We start from the raw sequence: 19757 nt of genomic DNA, 5'->3' as shown, positions 1-19757 counted from the left end.
TGTTCTCTTCAGATACTAACATGTGGATATTTCCATTCAGATGTTCATGTGTGTATGTGGTGTTATACACACACGGCTATATACCTTTTCTTTTTGGGGGGCTGGAAGGCAAAGCAGTTCCCTTGGGAGGTTCTGGGAATCTTGAGAGGCTGGCACAGTCAGCCTTGGTTGTGCCACGGTCTCGGGCCTGGGGGCCATGTCTGGAGGTGAGGAGAAAATCCAGGAAGGCCTGGCCTGAGCTTTAGCCATCCGGGCCCCATGGACCTCTGCACAGGTGGTCAGAACTATGGCTGAGATCATCTTTGTCTTGACATTCCAGGGAGCCGGCACAGATGAAAAGGCTCTTATTGAAATCCTGGCCACTCGGACCAATGCCGAAATTCGGGCCATCAATGAGGCCTATAAGGAGGGTGAGTTTGGGAGGCCTGGCCCAGATGCTGGGAGAAGAGCCAGGCCCCCCAGCTTCCAACCCCAGCTCTGCCCAGGACTCTGGCCTGTCTCCTTTCCTTCAGTCCTTGAGGATTTGATAAGCCCCTTGGGTGTGCCCATTCCTGTGTCTAGGGAAAGACAGGTGTCCTGGAAGGACAAAGGCCTGGAGGTATAAGAAGGCTTGGCTGGAAGTGGGAGGAGAGAACGTTCCAGAGAGGGAGGGCAACTTTAGGGGTGTGTAGTCCATGCAGTTCTACATGGCCCCACAGCCAGAAGGGCCCCACACTTGGTTGCATGCTATGCTCTCACTGTCCAGAAATTCTTAATTTTTAAGCAAGTGGCCCCATATTTTCATTCTGAAGAATCTTGAGTACCGGTCAAAAATGTTTAAATTGGCTAGGTGCAGTGGCTTACACCTGTAATCCCAGCACTTTGGGAGTCTGAGGCAGGTGGATAGCTTGAGCCCAGGAGTTCGAGACCAGCCTGGGCAACATGGCAAAACCCCATCTCTACAAAAAATATAAAAATTGGCTGGGTGCAGTGGCTCACTCCGTTAATCCCAGCACTTTGGGAGGCCAGGGTGGGTGTATCACTTGAGGTCAGGAGTTCGAGACCAACTTGGCTAACATGGTGAGACCCAATCTCTACTAAAAATGCAAAAATTAGCCAGGCGTGGTGGCATGCGCCTGTAGCCCCAGCTACTCAGGAGGCTGAGGCAGGAGGATCACTTGAACTTGGGAAGCAGAGGTTGCAGTGAGCCAAGATCACACCACTGCACTCCAACCTGGGTGACAGAACGAGGCTCGGCCTCAAAAAAAAAAAAAGTTAGCTAAGTGTGGCGGCACATGCCTATAGTCCCAGCTACTCAGGAGACTGAGGTGGGAGGATCACCTGAGCCCAAGGAGGTCGAGGCTGTAGTGAGCCTTGATCATACCAACCACACTCCAGCCTGGGTGACAGAGTGAGACCCTGTCTCAAAAAAAAAAAAAAAAAAGTTTAAATTTTTTATCTTATAAGCAGCTTTAAAATGGTAGAATTTTTGAGTACATGAGTGACATAGTCAGAGCTCTGCTTTTGGGTTTAGCAACTGCCATGCAGGAGGGAAGATGGAAGAGAGAATGACAACAGGGAGGTGACTTAAGAGGCTGTTAAATATTAAAGGCGAGATGCAATGGGACCTCAAGTGGCATAGCGCCGAGGGGATAGAGGGGAGGTGATGGGTTGATGAGAATGCCCATTGTCTTACAAAATCAGCAGGAGGATGGCTGGATGCCCCCCTGAGCCAGTTACAAACCCTTTCATTCCCACCTCCCCCTGCCAATACTGCCCTAGCTCAAGCCTGAGTTTCCTGGACCTCCCTCCCCACAACGAAATCCTTCTTGGCCAGCAGCTACCCACACCTCCTTTCTCTGTCTCAGACTATCACAAGTCCCTGGAGGATGCTCTGAGCTCAGACACATCCGGCCACTTCAGGAGGATCCTCATTTCTCTGGCCACGGTGAGTGAATTCATGGGCCTCCGGTCTGCTTGCCCATCTGGAGGCCTGGGAGGAAGGGAAGGTTCACTGAGTGGAGGGTACAGGGGAGTTAGAAGGAGTTGATGGAGAGGGAGTGTCTCCCCACTTGCCTCCTTAGAGTCCCACCACCTACCCCTGGTGTTGACTTGTCAGAGCTGGCGTGGTGCCACCTTCTCCAGACAGTCCTCCCTGGTGGCCCTTGGCCTGGGTTTTTGGGCCCCCAGCTCACACAACAAAGCCATGTGGGTGACCCTCTCCTGTGTTGTTACCTGGGAGCTTCTGTCACCATCTCTTGAATTGCCATAACAAAAATGGCAGGCCCTCATTGATGGTTACTGAGAGCTTCCTGTGTGTCGGGCATTGGTGCTGAGCGCCTTGCACACATTCTCAGTTAATGACCACAACAGCCTACTTATGGAGGCAGGATTTTCATCCCTGTGTAACTGATGAGGAAGAGCATTCAGAGAGGTGGAAATGAGCAGGGTGTGTGGTGCTGCAGAGATGGAGATGGGTCGATGCTTGGGGACTGACCTTTCTTGCTGCTTCTGCTGCAGGGGAATCGTGAGGAGGGAGGAGAAAACCTGGACCAGGCACGGGAAGATGCCCAGGTAAGACCCCCAGCCCACCCCAGTCACCTCTGCTGGGTGTCCCTGAGAAGTAGGTCCAGCTTACGCGTGTCTACGCCAGGCCCTGTCTGCAAGTGAAGGCTCCTGGCAGGGGCGTGGTTGGTTTGATTGGCTGATTCTTAGACTGCAGAAATGAGGTTTAGGAGTGTGGTGCTGGTATTACTGACATTTCCTAGGGGAATAGCAGGACCTTCAGAGCTGGCAGGGACCTGCAGATCACCCAGGTCAAAGCCCTGATGTTACAGTGGGAAAATGGAGGTCCAGAAAGGACAAATGACTTCTGAAAGTCACACAACAAGTCAGTGGCCCCAGTAGAATTGACCCCTAGAGAGCTGGTCTGGGAACTTGCTGAGAAGGGGGCTAAAGGTCTTGGTTTATTATCTGTAAAATGGGACTGAGATTGGAGGGAGTGTCCTGGGACAAGCCTAGAAAGTAAGTTCCTCAAGGGCTGGACTCTTCATTTTGTTCACTAATATATCCAAAGTAACACATGATCAGTACTCAATAAATATTTGTTGAATGAATAGCAGGGAAAAGGGTTCTCTAGGAGTCTCTTGCCTAGTGAGCTTGAGGTTTGGAAATGGCTTCTTACGGAAGTTGGACAACCCCAAATTCATTTTCCCTGAGGGTTCCTGTGGCTGGGCAGTCCCTACTGAGGCCAGTGCATTGTCCCCCACTGACCTGCACCTTGATCCCAGCACCCAGTAGCTTGACCCAGGTCCATGTCTCCATCTCTTCTGCCTGCCTCATCCTCCCACCCCCAAAAGCTGTGTCCAGAGATGTGGGGGAACAGATACCACAGACTGTGAATCCAGCCCCCATATTTTATAGTTGGTGAGTTAAAAAGAGCACTGATGGATTGAGAGGGAACCAACTTTTCTGTTCCCAGGTCCCATAACAGAAGTGTGGTATATTACAACAGCATCTGAGCTGGAACCTGACAGTTACAGAACTGTAATGATAATTATTAGAATGCATACTACGATGCCAAGATTATTCTATATGTTTTTATGTTCCCCCTTTTTACTAGAGGAAAATGAAGCTCCTTAACCTATTGAAGGATACAGTTTCTAAGTGGTGGTGGTTTGATCTGAACTCAGGCTTGCCTGACTCCAGAGTCTATGCTTAATTCCATTTACAGTAATATCCTCCAAGACCCAGTACAGTTAAGGTCTCCTGCAGCTTCCACATCAAGTAGCTGTTGTTGTCCAGTTGTCCAACCCTTGCTTTGGAATATGGTTGTCAAAAGCTGCAGGGTTACATTTAAATGTATGGTATTTCAGTTACATTGTGGGCACATGGATGGGGGCTAGGCTGAGAACCCAGCCAGATACTAGGGGGGCTTGCTGAGACCACATTTCATTCACTCATTCAACGGATGTTTATTAAGTATTACTGTGAACAGCCTTGTGTGCTGCTGAGAGTTTTTTTTTTTAAATCTCAGCTCTCACCCCAAATCTGTCCTCCAACCCTAAATTGATCTTCCGGGGAATGTTTCTGCCTGTGCCTGGTTTGCCAATGAGGCTGTGCTTCCAATTGCCGCTAGCAGGGGGCAGTGGTGGGCCTTGCTGATAGCTGCTTTGCAAAAGGAGAGAAGTGGAGAGAGAGAACCCGGGTGGAAATAGCTAAGGGACCCTTGAGCCAGATCCCTGCCCAACTCGGCTACTTCTCCAGATTTAGGATGCTAGACCCCAGCTCATTTTCTTATAACTAGCAGTACATTCTTTTATAGAAACTAGAAAATAAAGAGAAGCCAAAAAAGACTCCATAACCTAATAGTAATAACCATTGTCAGTATTGTAGTATACATTATTGTAGTTGTTTCTCTATGTATATATAAAAGTGGATTCTTGGCCGGGCGCGGTGGCTCAAGCCTGTAATCCCAGCACTTTGGGAGGCCGAGGCAGGCGGATCACGAGGTCAGGAGATCGGGACCATCCTGGCTAACACAGTGAAACCCCGTCTCTACTAAAAAATACAAAAAACTAGCCAGGCGAGGTGGCAGGCACCTGTAGTCCCAGCTACTCCGGAGGCTGAGGCAGGAGAATGGCGTGAACCCGGGAGGTGGAGCTTGCAGTGAGCTGAGATCCGGCCACTGCACTCCAGCCCTGGCCACAGAGCGAGACTCCGTCTCAAAAAAAAAAAAAAAAAGTGGATTCTTTATTTCTGACAGTTAAAAATTAATACTATGTGAATATTGTTGCACTTTTTAATCAACAATATCATTTAATGGCTGTATACTGTTCGTATCTGAATCTATCATGTTATTTAACCAGGCTTCTTCCTAGTAGCAAACTCTTTTATCACATTCATGAATTATTCCTTAGAATGAATTTCCAGAGATGAAATGGAAACGTGGGAGCAAAATGTGTATAAAAATTAAGGGCATTTGATAGAGCTGAGTCAAGCTCCTCCTTAGATAATGCACATGAGTACTTGGCAGTTTGTATTTGCCTGTTTTATACTCCCTGGCGGTCTCTCACTCTGGATGTCTAGAACACCCTCAAGCTCTTAGAAGTCTGGGTCTGTTATTAACCAGTTGAACATATGTCCAGTTTCTACCTGTGGCCCCACAGTAATTGTTAATAGCTTCCCCTTTCACTCTGTCATCCAATTTGAGCAATAAATTATAGATAACTAATTATTATAGACCCACCATGAAATGAAGGATTGTGGTCATTTTTAGATAATCAATACTCAGACCTTTTTTTTTCTTTTTCTTTTTTCTTTTCATTTTCATTTTTTTTAGATGGAGTCTTGCTCTGTCACCCAGGCTGGAGTGCAGTGGTGCAATCTCAGCTCACTGCAACCTCTGCCTCCTGGGTTCAAGCAATTCTCCTGCCTCAGCCTCCTGAGTAGCTGGGATTATAGGCGCCCACCACCATGCCCAGCTAATTTTTTTGTATTTTTAGTAAAGACGGGGTTTCACCATATTGGCCAGGCTGGTCTCGAACTCCTGACTTCAAGTGATCCACCCGCCTCAGCCTCCCAAAGTGCTAGGATTACAGGTGTGAGCCACCATGCTCGGACCAGACTTTTGAAAATATAACAGCTTTCTTGAAATAGAATTAATCTACCATATTATTGACCAGCTTTATTGAAATAGAATTCACCTACCATACTATTGACCAGCTTTATTGAAATAGAATTCATCTACCATACTATTGACCAGCTTTACTGAAATAGAATTCATCTACCGTACTATTGACCCATTTAAAATATTGAAATAGAATTCATCTACAATACTATTGACCCATTTAAAGTGTACAATTCAGTGGTTTTTAGTATCTTCACAGACTTAATGCAACCATCACCACAATCAATTTTAGAACATTTCATCACCCCCAAAAGAAACTCCATACACATTAGCTGTCACTCCTTATGTCCTCCTAACCCCCCAGCCCTAAGCAACTGCTAATCTACTTTCTGTGTCTCCAGATGTGCCTCTTCTGAACATCTCATGTAAATACAGTGATATAATACGTGGCCTTTTGGACTGGCTTCTTCACTTAAGAAAACACTAATTTAAACACTGTGTTAAACACTTAACAGTGTTTTCAAGGGTCACCCATGTTGTAGCATGTTGGGACTCCCTTTTCATTGCCAAATAATATTCCATTATCCATTCATCAGCTGTTGGACATTTGGGTTATTTCCACCTTTTGGCTATTATGACTAATGCTGCTCTAAACATTTGTGTACAAGTTTGTGTACCAGTTTTTGTGTGCACATATGTTTTCATTTCTCTTAGATAGAATTTCTGGGTCATATGAGAACTCTAAGTTTAACCATTTGAAGAACTGTCCAGATTAATTTTTGCATGAAGTAGCTAGGCTAATAAGAACAAGCTTTTGTGGTGAATATTAATTTAGTGCCCCACCACTTTTTTTTTTTTTTTTACATTACAGATATTATTATCTTAAAGATGCTTTGAAAAACCTAATATGTCTAGGGTTCTCTGACCTGTGTAAGTGAGAAGGATTGGGACATTTGAGTCTTTTCTGTTAAATCTTTAAAACATGTCCCTCTCCCTCTCTTCTTAAAAATGATACAGTTTTATTTAGCATAAGTTTTTACAAATTTTTGATAAAATACATATAAACTTTACCATATTAATCATTTTATTTATTTATTTTTGGAGATGGAGTTTTCCTCTTGTTGCCCAGGCTGGAGTGCAATGTTGCAATTTGGCTCACTACAACCTCCACCTCCCGGGTTCAAGTGATTCTCCTGCCTCACCCTCCTGAGTAGCTGGGATTACAGGCACCCACGACCACGCCCAGCTAATTTTTTTGTAGTTTTAGTAGAGACAGGGTTTCACCATGTTGGCCAGATTGGTCTCAAACTCCTGACCTCAGGTGATCCACCTGCCTCAGCCTCCCAAAGTGCTGGGATTACAGGCATGAGTCATCATGCCTGGCCAATCATTTTAAAGTATACAGTTCAGTGGCATTAAGTACATTCACATGTTGGGCAGCCATCACCACCAGCCATCTCGAAAACTTTTCATCGTGCAAAACCAAAACTCTGGACCCATTCAACAGTCACTTCCCATTCTCCCTTCCCCCAGCCCCTGGCAACCACCATTCTTCCTATGTCTGTGAATTTGACTACTCTAGGGACTTCATGTAAGTGGAATTATACAGTATTTATGCTTTTATGACTGGCTTCCTTTACCTAGTATGATGTCCTCGGGGTTCAACTAGGTTTTTGTTTTGTGACGTTTGAGACATAACGGGGTGACAGGTTCTCACACTGTCACACAGGTTGGAGTGCAGAGGTGCAATCTTGGCTCACTGCAACCTCCGCCTTCTAGGCTCAAGCAATCCTCCCACCTCAGCGCCCCAAGTAGCTGGGATTACAGGCGTGCGCCACCATGCTCAGCGAATTTTTTGGTAGAGCAGGGTTTCTCCATGTTGTCCAGGCTGGTCTCAAACTCATAGGCTCAAGTGATCCTCCCACCTGGGCCTCCCAAAGTCCTGGGATAACAGGTGTGAGCTACTGCACCTGGTGTAGGTTGTTTTTAATACAGAAAAATATTTTAAAAACCAGAAACAGCCTATAATCCTAGTAGCCTTGATAACTCTTATTTAAGATTTAAAATGAAATAATATTTTTGCATATTTAAGAAATAAAACTTCAGGAAGAATAAAAAGAAATGCAAAAGCTTTCCTGCATAGTACCTCTCCTCGAAGGTGTCTTGACAGTTTCTTAAGTACTTCCCAGGAAGTATGAGAAAGTGAGTGTTTATTTATTTATTTATTTTTGAATCTAGATGAAAGAAACACTATTTTACACAAAAATATGCTATACTTTACTTCTTCACTTAATTTAAATGGAAACTCTCGTTATCAGCATTGTAGATTAATCTCATCCTTTGTAAGAATTGCATGGATTGTTACCATTGATTGGATAATCCATAGCCTGTTTAACAAGTCAATCTCAGGATGGTTTACAGTTTTTCTCTGTTACGAAAAATGCTGACCGGGCGTGGTGGCTCAAGCCTGTAATCCCAGCACTTTGGGAGGCCGAGGCGGGTGGACCACCTAAGGTCAGGAGTTGGAGATCATCCTGGTCAGCATTGTGAAACCCCATCTCTACTAAAAATACAAAAAAAAATTAACTGGACGTGGTGGCACATGCCTGTAATCCCAGCTACAGGCTGAGGCAGGAGAATCGCTTGAATCTGGGAGGTGGAGGTTGCAGCGAGCCGAGATCGTGCCACTGCACTCCAGTCTGGGCAACAGAGTGAGACGAAAGAGAGAGAGAGAGAGAGAGAGAAAGGGAAAGAATGGAAGGAAGGAGAAGGAAGGAAAGAAAGATGCTGCCATGGGAAGGAAGGAAGGGAGGGAGGGAGAAAGGGAGGAAGGGGAGAGAAGAGAAGAGAAAGATGCTGCTATGGGCCAGGTGCGGTGTCTCATGCCTATGATCTCCACTTTGGGGGACCAACGCAGGAGGATCGCTTGAGGCTAGACTGGACAACAAAGTGAGACCCCTTCTCTACAAAAAATTAAAAAATTAGCTGGGTGTGGTGGCACACACCTGTAGTCCCAGCTACTCACGAGGCTGAGGCAGGAGAATCACTTGAGCCTAGGAGGTCAAGGTTGCAGTGAGCTGTGATTATGCCACCGTACTCCAGCCTGGGCAATAGAGCAAGCAAGACCCTGTCTCCAAAAAGAAGAAAGAATGCTGCAGTGAATAGTCTTGTATTCTATCGTGGAAGACTTTTGCCAGAATATCTGTAGGGCAAATTCCTAGCAATATAATTGCTTGATCAAATGTCATAGGCCTTTTAACTTTTAATGGACATTGCCAATTATGCAATGAAAAGAAGAGGAAGGTTTCCAGAGCATAGGCTGTAGTGAAGTTTATAAAGAGTTCAGTCTATCCAATAGAATAAAGTCAGCAGAGTTTCTGGGGGAAAGGCGAAAGCAATACGCAGCTTGGGTACACGAGCCTGGGTATTTTGTTCCCAGGCTCTCCAAGTCACAGCTATTTGCCTAACAAAATTGTGTCCTAACCACAGAATTCTGCGCTCTGCATAGTGCAGTGATTAAAAGTAACCCTTGTAAAATGACTTTCCCATCACTGTTTGCTGTGTGCCCCCAGGCAGGTCAGCTCCCCTCAAGGCCTCAGCTGTCTGGTCTTTCCTGTCTTTAACACGAAAGCTAAAATGACATGTCTCTTGCCTTGGAACTCTGAATATGCTAAAGGGTGCGGAGAACTTTGCACTGCTCACATTTACATCTCAGTGGTTCTGTAAGGAAGTGGCAGCGATTATTTCTTTCCACTTTCAGACAAAGAAACCGAGGCCTGGAATCTGCTCTAGGTTTTGGGGTGCGAAGAGCAGAGTGTTCCCCGTTTCTGTGTCTTTCTCTTATCCCTCAGGTGAACACGTTTTTAGTTATTGCCAGGCCTTTCCCCATTCTGAGCTCCAGCCCAAAAGGTCATAGGAAGATATTTTTCTGTTGTCCCTGCCCCACTTCCCATCGCATCCCGGGTTCTCTCCAGTCTCTTGGGACATCTCCCACTCCCAGCCAGGCCCCTCACCCTGCACCCCAGGGCCCCAGCACCAGCCTCCCCGGCCTCCTCTGACTCTTGCCTCCCTTCTCTCCCTCCTCTCTCCCCTCCCTGCTCTCAGGTGGCTGCTGAGATCTTGGTGAGTGTCCTGTTCTTCATTTGGGTTTTAACGGCCTCTGAGTAAAGTCCGCCTTTACTGGGCCAAGCGGGGCAGTATCAAGCAGTGATTTGGGAGCTTGCTGTGCGGCTTCTCTCTCTCCCCTTCAGGGCGCCTTAAGGACCCTGCTTGGTAAAAGATAGGCCAGGCAAGTGTTTCCCAAACTTCAGCTAATCATCTCTGGCATGATTTGTGCTGTGTAACCACCAACTGTTAATACTGATCTTTAAATCGACTCACTTTTAAACCCAAAATGAGTTAAGGGGAATTTAGTATCAGTATAAATAGAACTAGTAGCTGGCTAGAAGACAACCGTGGAAACACTAATATGCAGTGTGATCGGGTATGTTTGCCCTTGACGCCGCTTGGGGAAACACTGGCCAGGCCATCTTCCCTGCATATGACCCCATACACACTTCCCAGAGGGCCTTGCGGAAAGGTTGAGGGATGGAAGGGGAACTCCCAGTTGCTACGCTCAGGGCCTGTGCGGGTCCTCCCAGGAGCCCCGGTCCCATGGCCCCGAGGCTAGGATGGAAGTTCCCAGTGCTAAGCCCATCTGTGTCAGATCACAGGGTCCTTGTGAACTGGAGAGGGGAATGTAGAAGCCATTGTGCTTGAGGAAGGAAGAGGGGACCAGTCTCAGCCCCCTTGGATGGCTGTGTGAGCCCAGCTTCTGATTGCCCTCAGCCCAGGCAAAGACATGAAAGTGAATAATAACCAAGGCTTTCTCATGTCTCCCCTCCCAAATCCTTGCTCCAACCGGGGCTCTGCAGGAAATAGCAGACACACCCAGCGGAGACAAAACTTCCTTGGAGACACGGTTCATGACGATCCTGTGTACCCGGAGCTATCCGCACCTCCGGAGAGGTGAGGCCTGACCTCCTCCCTTCCCAGCTCAGCAGGAAGAGCCCGGAATCTGATGAGAGCCTCTCATCTCTCTGTGGCAAGAGGAGCCAGTTGCCCACCCACCCCCTCCTTAACCCAGCAGTAGTGTATCATGGGTGACGGTGACTCTGGAGCCCTGGATTCTAGTCCTGGCTCTACCGCTTATACCTCACCTTCCTTCTCCTCCTTAAGGAAGCAGGTGGGATGGCGGGGATTAGGGATAGCAACTGGATTTCACCTCAAAGGCCAACTCTGACAGAGCGGTAGCAGCTGCCTAGAATGCTGGGTTGAGAAGGATTCTGGGACCCCGCGTCATGATTCACTGGCGATGCATGCCAGGAGCAAGGCAGTGAGAGGTGGTGGCGGCACAAGACCCACATAGATGTCTTTGAACCACAGACTGCCACATGCACAGGGCACACCTGTATGCAGTGACCCTGGTGCTCAGTGATCATGAAGTGTCCTGCACTGAGACATTTACATTTTAATATGCATTTGTCTAGCACTTCACAGTATTTAAGGTGCTTTAGCATAGTGGCTAAAAGAATGGACTTGGGCACTGGACCGCCTTGATTTGAATACCCACTTAACAGCCATGTGACCTTAGGCAAGTTACCAAATCTCTGTGCCTGAGCTCCCTTACATAGGAATCAGGGTTTTAGTTCCACCTCACATGACGGTTGTGAAGATACAAAAAACACAACACACATAAAGCACTGGCGCAATGCCTGACTCAGTGAGTGTTTCCTGAGTATTATCGTTGTGTCTTTATCCCAACCGGACATGGGAGGAAGAGGAGGCCCAGAAAGGAGAGGATTCACCCAAGGTCCCTCAGTGAGCTGGGGCAGAACCATGACTAGGACCCATGCTCCTTTTACTACCCCAGCCTGGGTTGCCAGAACTTGGCCGAGGTTCTGAGGCCATTGGCCAGGCACGGGGACTGACTTGGGACAGATTTGGCTCTGAGCTCACAGCAGCCTTGATGTCAGAGCTTCTCTATCAGGATGATCTTGCCCAGTGCATTTAGGCCTGGGCTGTGGCCATATCTGCTGCCCTTCCACTTTCTCAGGCACAGCCTGTGGGAGGCACTGGGTGGGGCTGAGTAGGGGTCCTCCCCCTCCTGCACTGAAGCTCACCCCCACCTCTGGGGCTTCTCTTGTGGCCAGTCTTCCAGGAGTTCATCAAGATGACCAACTATGACGTGGAGCACACCATCAAGAAGGAGATGTCTGGGGATGTCAGGGACGCATTCGTGGCCATTGGTAACTGGCAGGGACTAAGGGAAGGGCTGGGGGCACTGGCAACTTGCCCAGATTCTCTGGAAGAATAGAACCTTGGCAGCCTCCGAAGCTAGTACTGGAAAGTAAACACTGCCACAGTTCACCTCCAGGGGTGCTGCCAAATGTGTGATTGTGCAGGAGTGTCATGAGGTCTGTTCCAGGCTGCAGGAGAAGGTGAGAAAATAGCTGTCGCTGGGGAAGGACCAGGAAGACTGGGGCAGGCAGGGGAGGGGCACGCTGTCCTGCACAACTAGGGTGTGTACACACACACACCATACACACACTTGACACACACACTTAACATGTACAAGACACATACTGTACATACACACACTCTCACATGTGACTTATACATAAAACACGTTACATATGCATGTGACAGGTGCATACCACACATACACACATCACATACACACATACTTCACACACAGAACACATTATACATACACATACATGCTACGCCCCCACAAGACACTACACCTGCACACACACACCACTCACACACTATGCACACATGACCCATGCACACCACATATACACACCACACATGCACACACATACAAGACACATACACGTTAGATGCAGACGACACACACACACACCCTCGTCTCCTCTCAGTACCTGGCTTTTTGGTTACACTTATATAATTTGAGCTCTTGACTTTGAAAAGGTTTTTTCCTTTTGGATCTTAATTTCACCGTGTATAAATATGGATGAGTGGATATGGGTTGGGGCTGAAGTTATTCTCATTAGTATTCATCATTAGTGGTATCTTGTTTCATTTACTGTAAAACGCATTGCATCAATGCACTTTTTAAAAATCTTACCAAGAGGTGTCGGGGGAAGATTTTCACATAATTGCCATCAATTATAAAACACATCTTGATTTCAGAGACACTAAAATGTGGGGGAAAGGTGTGTTAGATTGGGTGAAGTAGAGATGGTGGTAGGGGGTTGTTTAGCATGTGATGGGCCTTTATCACCCAGGACCAATATCTAGGAGGCGGGATAGCCCAGTGGGTAAAAGCATGGACTCCAGGTTGAATCTCTGCTCTGCCACTTCCACACTGTGTATCCTTGGGCAGGTCACGAAACCTCTGTGTCTCAATTTCCTCCTTTGTAAAGTGGAGATAACAATAGTGCCCAGCCCATAGGGTGGATTTTGTAAGGCTGAAATTAGCTAATTATATGTAAGGCACTTGGAACGGTGCCTCTTGGCATGTAATACTCACTGGGCAAGGGTTAGTTTTTATTGTTGTTTCACGCCAAGCCCTGTGCAAAGTTAGTTGCACACAGGTTTAGTTGCATTCTCACCAGGTGCTCTTACCAGCTTATCTTACAAAGAGGACACTGCATTCAGAGAGGTTTGTAGTAGTAGAACCAGGCCTCAAACCACAGTCTGCCTACATCCAAAGCTCATGTTCTGTAGCCTTTGGAGACACTTTGAGATTCCTACCCTCCTCGTGTATTTCCCTCTTTCCTTTCTCCTCCCACCTTGAACAGGTCTACACATGCAAACACACACCACAACACCATTTCACACCCCTCCATCTAGTGTCAGGCATCAGGGTCCCCTGTGACAGATGGACAGGCTCAGTTCTTAGGATGGCTTGTGGGGTTGGTTACAAAGGAGAGAAGTTTCTGCCCAGCGTGCTTCTTAGCCAGACTGATAAAGCCCTAGGTCTGAAGTCAGGGGAGGCTTCCTGGAGGTGGTGTCATGACTGGGGACGTGGACATCAAGTACAGCCTTGCAGGATGGGACTTGATTTAGAGAGAGAGTGTAGTGAAGGGCAGATAGGAAATGCATCTATCCAGGAAGGACAGAGGGACACAGGAATTTGCAGTTCTGGGAATGGAGGAGCAAGGGCCATGAGGTTGCAAAGGAGGCCAGGAGCTTTGACGTTCAAGCCAAGGAGCTTGGGATTTGTTTGGGAGGTAGTAGGGAGATATGTAAGGAGCTGGAGATGGGAGATGTGTGATGTGATCTTTCCCACGGGATTCCTGAGCCTGTGGCAGAGGAGTCTCTTGCTTGACTCTGCCACTGGACTACACAACTCCAGCCTCTTGCCATCTCTTCTCGTTATATCCAGAGTCATTCCAGCTATAGTACTGGTGTCTGGTTTCTCCTTTCTAAGCTGTCTGAGACACGCGTGCGTGGGCTCTGGAGCCTTGCAGTCAAGCAGCTGTGAAGGGCTAGAGAACCCTAGGCCTTGAGAAAGGGCGGGGTTGGTGAAACCAGGCAGGCATTATCTGGGGTCAGGGTAGGGAGCAGCAGCTGCCAATACTGCAAGATTGTTCAGGCCCTGGGGCAACACTCAGCCCCAGGGATTTACATGGTCCCTTAAGTTTTACCAGCGGACAGCCATTCTTTGGAGCAGTATGTCTCTACATCAGTAACTCTCAAGCATTAGGCTGCACCAACGCAGGTTGGCCAGCCATCCTGATTCGCACAAGGCTTTCAGTGCTATTAGGGTGGTGCAAAAGTCATTGCAGTTTTGCCATTGAAAGTGATGGCAAAAATTGGAATTACTTTGGCACCAACCTAACAAAACCTGGAATGTCCCAGGCAAACTAGGACAAGCTGGTCACTCACCTCCAGAGTTTCATATTCAGCATATCTGGGGTGACGCGTGAGAATCTGCCTTCCTTCCAAGTTTTCAAGCGATGCTAATGTTGTTGGTCCGGAAACCACACTTTGAGAACCACTGCTCAAGATCTTTCTAAAATCTGAGTCTTCAGGGTGGAGCCTAAACCCTGAGTTTTAAACAAGCTTCTTGAGTGATTCCGACGCATTTAAAAGTTTTGAGGCCCTATGCTTTGGGTTCGTGAGGAGTTAATTACCTTTGAATCCTCTCCTAACCTTGGTTAGCTGTAAGCACCTTAGAAGGAAGAGAGTTGCGACCAAGTGAGAGCCAGGCCTAGGGATGAGCCAGAGGAGGAAGCATGGGGAAGGGGAGCGAAGGTGTTGCCTGAGCATGACCCTGGGGTTGACAATGATCTGCAGACCCATGAAAGGATAGACGAGGTGGGGAGATGGGGGAGGCCAGTCCAGAGTCTGGGTTCACAGCCTCTGACCACATTCCCCGCATCTCTCTGCTCTTCCTACCAGTTCAAAGTGTCAAGAACAAACCTCTCTTCTTTGCCGACAAACTTTACAAATCCATGAAGGTAAGAAAACGTGCTGGCGTTCCTTTCCCTTCAAGCACTGACTTATGTACACACACACAGATGTGCACCGTCCCCCAGATCAGGATTCCTGGCAGCTGTTTCTTCCCATTTGACATTTATCAGCATCTGCCCTTTTCTGGCTGTAGGATGGTATTTCCCCGTTGGGGGTGATTTCCCCCGCCTTCCCCCCCGGGAGGATATTTGGCAATATCCAGACACATTTTTGGTCATCACAACTTGGAGGGTGTTGCTACCGGCATCTGGTGGGGAGAGAGCAGGGATGCTGGCGGGGAGAGAACAGGGATGCTGGCGGGGAGAGAACAGGGATGCTGGCAGGGAGAGAACAGGGATGCTGGCGGGGAGAGAACAGGGATGCTGGCGGGGAGAGAACAGGGATGCTGGCGGGGAGAGAACAGGGATGCTGGCGGGGAGAGAACAGGGATGCTGGCGGGGAGAGAACAGGGATGCTGATGGAGAGAGAACAGGGATGCTGTTAAACAGCCTCAGCGCACAGGATTAGCTTGCGCAACAAAGAATGATCCAGCCCCAAATGCCAAAGTTGAGAAATGTGCTCTGGTTGCACAGGGCTGGGTAGGACACAGTCTCTGCCCTCTCAGAGCTCACAGCCTATCAGGTGACACAGGATCTCCTATGACAAATAGTCATTAGAGGTCACAGGCGCTCCCCTCTGAGTCTAGGCCTGCCCTTCCGGGAGAGCCCAAGCCACACTGACCACCCTCTCCACCACTGGAGTCTCAACTGCTGACAGCCTGGGCAGGCAGGAGGGTAGGAAGGAGCCTGAGACTCTCAGCCTACTGTCTCCAAATGTGACAACCATTCATTGAGCACTCACTGTGCGTCAAGCCTGTGCTAAGGGCTTCATCTCTCTGACCACAGTTGACCCTCATGGCAGTCCTGTGAAGTTGTGGTAGCATCCTCATTTGATAGAGGAGGCAACTCAGGCCTAGGTAGGGTAAAACGTAGCCCACATTTACGCAGCTCCTAAGAGGCAGAGCTGGGACTCGAACCTAGCTCTGACTCCTAGGCTGGTGCTTGTAGCTCCCTGGGGGCAGAGGCAGCTCTGGCTGCCTACACATTCCATGCCCTGTGCCTACTCTTTGGGCTCGGTGGTAATTTCCTAGGGCTGGTATAACAAATTCCACAAATCGGGTGACAACAGAAATTTATTCTCTCATAGTTCTGGAGGCCAAAAGTCCAAAATCAAGGTGTTGCCTGGGTTGGGTCCTCCTGGAGGCTCTGGGGGAGAAACTCTCCCCTGCCTCTCCTAGCTTCTGGTAGTTGCCAGAAGTCCCTGGTGTTTCCTGGCTGTGAATGCATCACTCCAGTCTCTGCCTCTATCCTCACCTCATCTCTTTGCTGTTTGTATGTCTGTGCTCTCCCTCTTCTTATAAAGATATTGGTTATTGGTTTAGGCTTCAATCTAATTCAGTATGCCTTCATCTTAACTAATTACATGTGCAAAGACCTTATTTCTAAATTACATCATATTCTGAGGTTCCAGGTGGACATGAATTTTGGAGGGGACACTATTCAACCCATACACGTCTTTTTTGCATGTCAGTCTGGCCAGTCCTGGGCACGGGGGGATTTTGGTCAGGACTATTTGCAGAAGACAGAGGGAGAACATACACCCTGTTGTTGGAAGGAACAAGGGAGAGAGGCAGATGGGATACCACTGTTTCTTGCCTGACTGGGCTCTGTCTCTCCTTCTGCCTGTGTCTCCCTCCTGCCTGGCTCCACCAGGGTGCTGGCACAGATGAGAAGACTCTCACCAGGATCATGGTCTCCCGCAGTGAGATTGACCTGCTCAACATCCGGCGGGAATTCATTGAGAAATACGACAAGTCTCTCCACCAAGCCATTGAGGTAAGCGGAGGGGCTAGAGGTTAGCGAGAAGGGGATGACTGTCAGATCCCTAATGTAAGATTAGGAGTCTTCATTCCCATGGACTTTCTCCCAGTGGGTTACTGCTTAGAACAGCCAGGATATCGAAATGAAGGGGGTCTGTATTGCATTGTTTATACCAAAACCAATTCCAGAAGAATCAAAGGTTTATAATTAAAGATTTCCAAATAAAACAGGAGCCCATTTTTTGCTTTTTTTAAAACAATGTTATGGAAGTGTAACTTACATATCATGGGTAGGTGCGGTGGCTCACACCTGTAATCACAGCACGTTGGGAGGCCAAGGCGGGTGGATCACTTGAGGTCAAAAGTTCAAGACCAGCCTGGCCAACATAGTGAAAACCCCGTCTCTACTAAAGATACAAAAATTAACCGGGTGTGTTGGCTAATGCCTGTAATCCCAGCTACTCGGGAGGCTGAGGCAGGAGAATCGCTTGAACCCAGGAGGTGGAGGTTGCAGTGAGCTGAGATCATGCCATTGCACTAGCCTGGGCAACAGAGCAAGACTCCGTCTCAAAAACAGACAAACAAAAAACTTACAAATCATAAAATTCACCAATTTTAAGGGTACAATTCAACAGTTTTTAGTACATTTACTGAGTTATACAACCATCCCCATAATGCAGCCAGTTTCCAAACACTTCTCTCATCCCACTAAGCTCTCTCATACCTGTTTATCTAGTTCCATCCCCAGCCATAGGCAAACACCAAGCTACTTTGTGTCTCTGTAGATTTGCCTTTTCTGAATATTTCATATAAATGGAATCACCTAATATGTGACCTTTTGTGTCTGACTTTGTTTTGTTTTGTTTTGTTTGTTTATTTGTTTTGAGATGGAGTCTTGCTCTGTCACCCAGGCTGGAGTGCAGCAGTGCCATCTCATCTCACTGCAACCTCCGCCTCCTGGGTTCAAGTGATTCTCCTGCCTCAGCCTCCTGAGTAGCTGGGACTGCAGGCGTATGTCACTACACCCGGCTAATTTTTGTATTTTTAGTAGAGATGGTTTCACTGTGTTGGCCAGGCTGGTTGCTAGCTCCTGACCTCAAGTGATCCACCTGCCTCGGCCTCCCGAAGTGCTGGGATTACAGGTGTGAGCCACCACACCTGGCTGTGTCTGACTTTTTTGACATATGGAGCTTATATTTTTGTTCTTTGAGATCAGCCAAGATCTTAAAGTTTGATGCTTGGTTCTACTTGGCTAACAAGACTATGGGCATCTCACAGGCAGTCTCTTAGACTTAGTAGGAATGTCAGCAAATTGTTAGCACATTTTGATACTATATTATGTTTTAAAATCATACATCAAAAAATACCAGAACAAACAAAATCCCAAAAACTCAAAAAATACCAGAACAAACAAAATCCCAAAAACCATGTCTCATAGCAACGATGGGAGTACCTCAGAAAGGAGATCCATACCATATGGGTCAGGAAGTTTGGCCTCCCCAGTCTGAACGTATGGCAGACCATTGTGATGTGTGGTGAGCATGATGGTGTTCGCACCCATTCCCAGCAATGGCCTGGCAGTTAGTGCTCAATAGTGTTTGTTCAAATAAGGAATCACCTAACACGATATGCCAAGGTGGAGGGTATCAGCAGAGTGCCAGAGGAACCACGGGAGGCAGGAGTTCACTCTGCCTCCCGAGGCAAGAGAGTGGTCAGGGTGCTTCTCAGAGGAGAGGGCCCCGCTGGCAGACGGTATTGGGGGTGCACAGGGGCGTGCTGCATAGGGGAGTGGCAGGTGGAGAGAGGACTGAGATGCTCCTGGGGGAAAGGAACAGGTGAAGCCGCAGAGCTCTGCACAGGTCAGATCCCAAAGGCCCTTGAAGCCAGGCCGAGAGCTTGCACATCTTCCTGGGGATAAACAAAAGGGATGTGGTCACATTTATGTGTCAGGGAGATCCCTCTGGCCTACATGTGGCAGTTATGCTGGCCATGGAGAGAAGCCGAGGGAGATGTCCAGACAGATGGGCAGCCGGGAGGAGGGGGCACTGAGGCTGGAAGGACTGTTTTCACTCACTCTGCTCTCTACCTCTGCCAGGGTGACACCTCTGGAGACTTCCTGAAGGCCTTGCTGGCTCTCTGTGGTGGCGAGGACTAGGGCCACAGCTTTGGTGGGCACCTCTGCCAAGAAATGGTCATCAGCACCAGCCGCCACGGCCAAGCCTGATTGTTCCAGCTCCAGAGACTAAGGAAGGGGCAGGGGTGGGGGGAGGGGTTGGGGTTGGGCTCTTATCTTCAGTGGAGCTTAGGAGAGGCTCCCACTCCCACGGGCCATCAAGGGCCCAGCACGACTGAGCGACTGAAAAACCGTAGCCATAGATCCTGTCCACCTCCACTCCCCTCTGACTCCTCAGCCTTTCCCAGCTTCCTCCCCTTGCTACAGCCTCTGCCCTGGTTTGGGCTATGTCAGATCCAAAAACATCCTGAACCTCTGTCTGTAAAATGAGTTGTGTCCGTACTTTGATGCGGGTGGTGGCAGGGGCCAGCTGAATGTGCTAAGCGGGGTGGTGGAAAGGGTAGTAAATGTGCTGGGGCAAACTGACAAATCTTCCCATCCATTTCACCACCCATCCCCTTCCAGGCCGCGCTAGAGTACTGGACCAGGCATTGGGATGCCTGGGTTCAAATCTGCATCTGCCATGCACTTGCTTTCTGACCTTAGGCCAGCCCCTTTCCCTCCCTGAGTCTCTATTTTCTTATCTACAATGAGAGAGTTGGACAAAAAAATCTTGGCTTCCTTTCTAACAT

General features: G+C 48.2%; 1 protein-coding gene and 1 long non-coding RNA gene across 3 annotated transcripts in view; both read left to right on the top strand.

Annotated features, from left to right (window-relative positions):
- ANXA6 (annexin A6) overlaps positions 1–19452 on the top strand; it is a 57778-nt gene extending 38326 nt beyond the window's left edge. The window contains exons 18-26 of one of the 2 annotated variants that reach the window (XM_045394414.2): positions 320–410; positions 1848–1927; positions 2500–2553; positions 9713–9730; positions 10522–10615; positions 11800–11895; positions 15023–15081; positions 16846–16968; positions 19048–19452. In XM_045394414.2, coding sequence (XP_045250349.1) covers positions 320–410; positions 1848–1927; positions 2500–2553; positions 9713–9730; positions 10522–10615; positions 11800–11895; positions 15023–15081; positions 16846–16968; positions 19048–19107 — 675 coding nt within the window. In that variant the 3' untranslated portion in view covers positions 19108–19452. The remainder of the gene's footprint in view (positions 1–319; positions 411–1847; positions 1928–2499; positions 2554–9712; positions 9731–10521; positions 10616–11799; positions 11896–15022; positions 15082–16845; positions 16969–19047) is intronic. The other variant, XM_005558300.4, reaches the window with a different exon arrangement.
- On the top strand, positions 7204–8368 carry LOC141407087 (uncharacterized). Its single transcript, XR_012414294.1, has 2 exons — positions 7204–7337; positions 8271–8368. It is a non-coding gene; the product is annotated as an uncharacterized lncRNA (long non-coding RNA).
- Positions 19453–19757: the final 305 nt, after the last annotated feature.

Source organism: Macaca fascicularis, chromosome 6 (assembly GCF_037993035.2).
Source record: "Macaca fascicularis isolate 582-1 chromosome 6, T2T-MFA8v1.1".
NCBI lineage: Eukaryota > Metazoa > Chordata > Mammalia > Primates > Cercopithecidae > Macaca > Macaca fascicularis.
Note: the sequence above shows the minus strand (reverse complement) of the source record. Positions and strands in the feature narration are given on the sequence as shown.